Genomic DNA, 6,653 nt, shown 5'->3' with positions numbered 1-6,653 from the left:
GATTCCTAGGCTCACCACAGACCCGCCAGTGAGAGTGTTTCGTGGTGTTCGGAAACTACTCTCTTTAAGATTCCCTTCCCGGGATGGATTTCCATCCCTACCTCTTTTATCTCTATGTTTATCTTTTATATGTTGTCCTACCTCCTTTTGAAGACAATAAACTGCCTTTGTAGGTTCCTGATGTCCTCTGCCCGCGTTCAGAAGTTGTTTTGTGGAATTTTCTCAGCATTCAAATGTTCTTTCAATGAATTTGTGGGGGAGAAAGTGGTCTCCCCATCCTATTCCTCTGCCATCTTAGGACTGCCCCTTGAAACATGGGATCCTAATTCCACAACCAGGGTTTGAACTCATACCCCTTACACTGGAAGCACAGTTTTGTTTTCTGTAATTTAAACGTTTATTTTTTGCTTGGGGATAGCCGATTAAGAATATTGTGACAGTTTCAGATGAACAGTGCAGGGACTCACCCATACATAGACATGTATCCACTCTCCCCCAAACTCTCCTACCATCAATATTGCCACATAGCACATAACCAAAAGAATTAAGAGAGATAAAGGAGAGAAAGAGATAATGCTCACTAACCATATGATTATCTGCATGTGCAAATTCAGACACCCTCAAGTTATCAAGGGCTTACAAGATTATCAGGTGCTATGCTTCTATGTAGAAAGTAAATACTTAATTTTTTTAATTAAAAATATTTATTTTTGGCTGCTCTGAGTCTTGGCTGTGACACTCGGGATCTTTGTTGCCACATGCAGGCTCTTTAGTTGTGGCATATGAAAGTTTTAGTTGTGGCACATGAATTCTTAGTTCTGGTATGTAGGATCCAATTACCTGACCAGGGATCGAACCTGGGCCCCCTTCACTGGGAGTGCAGAGTCATAACCACTGGACCAACAGGAGGGTCCTGAAAGTAAAGATTTTAGAACCACCCTAAATCTGGTGGCTCAGAAAGTAAAGAATCCACCTGCAATGTGGGAGTCCTGGGTTTGATTCCTGGGTTTGGTACATCCGCTGGAGGAGAGCAACTCACTCCAGGATTCTTGCCTGGAGAATCCCCATGGACAGAGGAGCCTGGCAGGCTACAGTCCATGGGGTTGCAAAGAGTAGGACATGACTGAGCAACTAAGCACACACCCAAAATCTGGCTGAGGAGAAGAAATATATCAGCTCTTTTTCTCTGACAGCATACCATCTGTCCTGAGTTCCTTGATTTGTGCTGCATTTTCCTAATCTTACATCACTTTGGGGACTGAGACCCATTTTCTCCAAGATTTGCTAGAGGGTAACTGCTCAAGTGTTCGTAGGAATATGCATTTCCCAGGAAGCCTTTAATCAAGCAACACAAGCTGATATCAGAACTCCATTAAAGAGGACTGTGGAGACAGTGACTCCTGATTATAGTGGTCACCCAAACAGCTATCTTAGATCAGTAGAAGGAGCAGTCTCAGGCTGTGGTAGATGTAGTAAGGATGCTGAGCAAGAGGAATCCAGAAGGACTCGAGTTGCATCCCTGCTGCCTGTTTTCAGAGGCCCTTCTGGACTACGATCACATGAGGGTCACCCTGACTTCCAACTTGGAATTCTCAAGGAGACTAGGACCTTGATGTAAGACAAGTAGCTTCAAAAAGCAGAGAGTGGAGTTACAGGGTTCGTCCTGTGTCAATGTGAGGACGTGAAAGTGCACTCACAGTAGCACACACTGCATCGAAGGAGGCCCTGGAAAATCTCTATCGCTGTGCTCCCCAGGAATCTCAGGGCACAGATGTCAGGTTGATTTCAGTCTGGAAATTCTCAGTGACGTGAGGCCTCTATCTAATAGGATCAGCCTAGTTTCGTGGGTGGACGAACCTGAGCCTAAGCAGGACCTCAGATGACAATGCTGAGTGTTAGCGGGGACCCCTGGAGAGGGAGCCAAACAGCATTCTGTAAATTCTTAGCTCTGAGAGACCCAGAACAGCTACTTCTAAGGGGTCCCCACATTCCACCTGTGTGAACTCAGGGAGGACAAGGCCTTCTTTAGCAGGATAGGGCCCCAGATCTGCAGAGGGGTTTCATCTTGACCATAACTGGACTTAGGGTGAGGACGATCAGTGCTAATGAGAGGATCTCCCCAGAGCAGTGCTCTGATTCCTTCCACTAGGGACTTGGGTTGGAGAAGGAAATGGCAACCCACTCCAGTGTTCTTGCCTGGAGAATCCCAGGGAAGGGGGAGCCTGGAGGGCTGCCATCTATGGGGTCGCACAGAGTCGGACATGACGGAAGTGACTTAGCAGCAGCAGTAGCAGGGACTTCGGAAGGCAAGGGCTTTGTTTGGGGGCTGTAGGACTTGGGTTCATAGATGGAGGCGTTCGGGGCTCTGATAAACTGCACACGTAGGACCCTGAGAGAGAATCCAGGGACAGATGAATATTGAGCTACCGGGCTTCCCGTAGCATGCTGCCCTTACTGTCGACCCCAGACGACCTCACGTAGGACCCTACGCAGCTCCCCTCCACTTCCGCTTCGAAGGCGAGGAGGTCGACCAGTAGCCGCAGCAACCGTTTGGTGGAGACTTAGTGTCCAGGACTTCTCTGGAACCAAGGTGAGGACCTGAATGTAGCTGAAGGGACTTTCCGAACCCTCCCAGTAATAAAAGTGACCCATCCACATCCCACCCCTGTGATATGGCTCTTGTGGGCCCCTCAGAGCTATCGGCTGAATGTGGTCTAGAGTCTCAGACTAAGGCGTTGGTCTGTGGGGGTAGGCCCAGATTCTACCCCGGAGGAGGTCTAGGACCTAGATTATGGCCCTGAGGGCTGAGGAGCAGAGTTCGACACTGCAAGGGGGCCCTACTGAGCGACTCCCCTATACTGGGCTCTAGGAGGCCTCGGTTAAGCTGGCCAACTCTGGTGCCCCCTGGTGTCCAATGGAGGTGGTTTTGGTGAAGTGAGAACCTTGCTCTAACAGAATAAACCCAATTCAACAGAGGGAGCTAGTCTGCAACATGATTCATGGTTGTGACGCTGAGTAAGGATGGCGGCCACTTCCTTAAGAAACGGGGCCACATAAAGCGCCAGCCCTGTTTTAAGGCCTGGGAGAATTGGGCGTTTTGACATGATACTTCCCGGGACATCTCAGGGAAATGAGCAACCAGGTCAAAGTGGTAGCCTTAGGTTAATTAAGGGAGGGTTTCAGATTTGCCAGGGGTCATGGTGAGAAACTCGGGGGCTGTGAACATGTTCCACACCACATCATTCGGACCAAATCCTCCCTGACGTCATCCCTGGCAGACCTCAAGAATACATGTCAGTCCCCACTGTGGGCTAAGGAGTGGTCAGCTAAGGCAGTGGTGAACAGAGGGAGAGCTCTTAGACCCTGTCATGTGTCAAATGTAGACCTTGGATACTTCTATGTCCTGGCTGTTGTAAATAGTGCTGCAGTGAACATTTGAGTACAAGTGTCTTTTTCAGTTAGTTTCCTCAGGATATATCCTCTGTAATGGTACTGTTGGCTTATGTGGTAGTTTTATTTCTAGTTTTTTATGCAGAGTGAATTAAGTCAGAAAGAGGAAAGCTAATATCATGTATTAATGCATGTATATGGAATCCAGAAAGATGGTACTGATGAACCTCTTTGCAGGACAGCCTGGCTCTGCAGACATAGAGAACACACTGGTGTAAACAGTGGGGGAAGGAGAGGGAGGGACAGATTGAGAGAGTTACATTGAAAACGTACACATTACCATATGTAAAATAAATAACCACTGGGAATTAGTTTTATGACTCAGGGAGCTCAAAGCCAGTGCTCTAACAGCTTAAGAGGGGTGGGATGGGGTGGAGGGGGAGAGAGTTTGGAGAGGGAGGGGACATACAGTATACCTATGGCTGATTCATATTGATGTGGGGCAGAAAATAACACAATATTGTAAAGATATCATCCTTCCATTAAAAATAAATAAATTTGTTTTTAAAAAGACATATAGAAGAAAAGAGAAGCAAAAAAAAAAATTAACTTTGAATTGGGATCTTGGATGGGACCACAGGGACATCAACCTGCCTGCAACATCTTCCATTCTTAGGAGACCGTGTTTGGGAAGATGAGGTCATCTTCACTTCCTCCTGTGGGGACACAGGGTGATTGGCTTTTACTATCAGACTGGTATCAGTTCAGGAGAAAGGGGAGGTTCTCTGCCAGGCGCCCAGTTAAGGAACCTGAGTGAGGACTCAGAGCATGCATCCCAACCCTTGGATTTCAGCCCAGGAAATCTCAGGGATGGGCTATGAGGTTGAACATCTGCTTTACTGTTTTATACCAAGTCTAGGGGAGGGGAAATGTCTTGTCTGAAGGTGCAGCCACCAGTTAGCAAATGGAGAATAGTGCCCAGCATTTTAAGGAGCCAAGGTAAGGACCTTGAATGATGATCCCAGTGAACTCAGGGTAGAAAAGACCCTACTGAGCTCTCAGCACTGGGTGTCCCCTGGGAGGGAGGTGGACTGAGGCATCCCTTCACTTGCTTCTGGATCATGTGGAGGTCTGAAGTGTCTGTATCAGAGCCAGAACTTGATGTGATAATACTGAAGATGAGCAGAGAGGACCCCACTGTCAGCACCTGGTGTCACCTCAGTAAATCCAAAGCAGGGCTGAGAGGATGCAGAGGAATAGTAAGGCCTCTGTTCTTCCTCTGGGATTCTCAGGAGACAAGCTGAGCAGGAAAACAGGAGGCTTGTGGGTTCCTAGGGCAGTGTCCTCAAGGACACCTGCAGAGGTGGCCTTTGATTAAGCCAAGGTAGAATCTCCCTGTTCTAACGTGCTCATGTCACCTCATTCTCCATCCTCCAGGTGCCCCAATCTCCTGTCTATTGGCCCAGACCCCTGCCTGCGGTCCCTGACCACAGCTGTCATGCCTCGTGGGCAGAAGAGTAAGCACCGTGCTCGTGAGAAACGTCGCCAGGCCCGGGCTGAGATCCAGGGTCTTCATGATCAGGCTACCACGTCTAGGGGAGAAGAGACCACCTCCTTCTCCCCTCCTGATTCAGAGAGTGCTCCCTCAAGCTCGTGTGCTGCTGGCACCACCACGGGTCCTCCGGGAGCCCAAGGCACCACCAGTGCTGCTGCAGGTGCTATACGCAAAAGATCTGGTGGTGGTGGCGCAGCACGCTCGAGATCTGGAGTAGGTGGCATAGCACGCTTGAAATCTGGTGGAGGTGCCGAGGGCCAAGTTCAGGGAGGTGAAAATTCCTCCCAGGCCTCAGCTGCTGCTGAGAGCTCTCACACAGATCTTCTGACCATGGAGTCAGAGAATTTGGTGAAGTACATGCTGTTAAAGTATAAGATGAGGGAGCTAATTAAGAGGTCAGAAATGGTGAAGGTTATCCACAGAAGGTACAAGGCACAATTCCCTGAGATCCTCAGCAGGGCCTCTGAGCACATGGAGATGGTGTTTGGCCTGGTGCTCAAGGAAGTCAGGCGCAACAGTCACTGCTATACCCTGGTGAGCAACCTAGATCTCAGCGACAGTGAGTCTATGAGAGGTGACTGGGGGCTGCCGAAGAATGGTCTTCTGATGCCTCTGCTGGGTGTCATCTACCTGAATGGCCATCGTGCCTCTGAGGAGGAGGTCTGGAAGTTCCTGAATATTCTGGGCATCTATGATGGAAGAATGCACTTCATCTTTGGAGACACCAGGAAGCTCATCACAGAAGATCTGGTGCAGGAAGAGTACCTGGAATACAACCAGGTGCCTGGCAGTGATCCCCCTCGCTATGAGTTCCTGTGGGGTCCTAAAGCGCTCACAGAAAACAGCAAGACGAAAGTCCTGCAATTTTTGACCAAGGTCAACAATTTGGTCCCTGACGCCTTACTGCCACATTATGAGGAGGCTTTGAGAGAGGAGGCAGAGAGAACCGGAGCCAGAGCTGCAACCGGGACCGGCCCTTCTGCCTCAGCCAGCGCTGACCCTTCTGCCTCGGCCAGACCTGGCACTTCTGCTGCAGCCAGGGCTGGCACTTCAGCCTCAGCCAGGGCTGACATGTCTGCCTTAGCCGGTGCTGGCCCTTCGGCCTCGGCCAGGGATGGCACTTCTGCTGCAGCCAGGGATGGCACTTCTGCCTCAACCAGTGCCCACTCCAGGGCCACATCCAGCCGCTCATCTGGCCCCTAGTGTGGTGTGAAGCCCATTCTTCACTTTGTGGTTGGAAAAGCCTGTCAACCTGTGTTCCGAATATGCATCAATAACTTGTTGACTTTTTATTCCTCAATTTTCAATTGTTACTTTTTACAACAAAGTTTATTTTAGGTTCATGATAGTATTTGAATTACATGGGTCTCATGCTGTTTGCTGTTTGTCAGATTTAGGATTAAGAGTTTTGTTCTTTGAAATAACATACTGGAAATCCTCAAATCACTTTTGTGATCCAAGATGAGAATAACTACACTTTAGGATAAGAATACCCATAGAAATATGCAAGACACCACACTAAGGCTCAGAACATAGATGCACAGACAAATAGCTGAAAGTTTGTCAATTTTGGGTGTGCTTTACTTACTCTCTGTTTAGTTTCCCTTTATATAAATGTAAAAGATATATACTTTGATTGGATTATATTTTTCAAGAATGTTTGAGAATATAAATTACAGCAAATGATTTATACGTGGTTCTTCTTTTA

The 6,653-nt window shown here is 48.4% G+C and overlaps 1 protein-coding gene across 3 annotated transcripts in view; it reads left to right on the top strand.

The window, feature by feature from the left end:
* Positions 1-1,346: 1,346 nt before the first annotated feature.
* LOC133243529 (melanoma-associated antigen B2-like) overlaps positions 1,347-6,653 on the top strand; it is a 203,290-nt gene continuing 197,983 nt past the window's right edge. Inside the window, exons 1-3 of one of the 3 annotated variants that reach the window (XM_061410509.1) lie at positions 1,347-2,590; positions 4,828-5,162; positions 5,193-6,631. In XM_061410509.1, the coding sequence (XP_061266493.1) occupies positions 4,889-5,162; positions 5,193-6,148 (1,230 nt within the window). In that variant the 5' untranslated portion in view covers positions 1,347-2,590; positions 4,828-4,888 and the 3' untranslated portion in view covers positions 6,149-6,631. Of the gene's footprint in view, positions 2,591-4,827; positions 6,632-6,653 lie in introns of those variants that run through there. The other 2 variants (XR_009735104.1, XM_061410507.1) reach the window with 2 other exon arrangements.

Source organism: Bos javanicus, chromosome X (assembly GCF_032452875.1).
Source record: "Bos javanicus breed banteng chromosome X, ARS-OSU_banteng_1.0, whole genome shotgun sequence".
NCBI classification, from domain to species: domain Eukaryota; kingdom Metazoa; phylum Chordata; class Mammalia; order Artiodactyla; family Bovidae; genus Bos; species Bos javanicus.
This window is presented reverse-complemented; position numbering and strand designations above follow the sequence as displayed.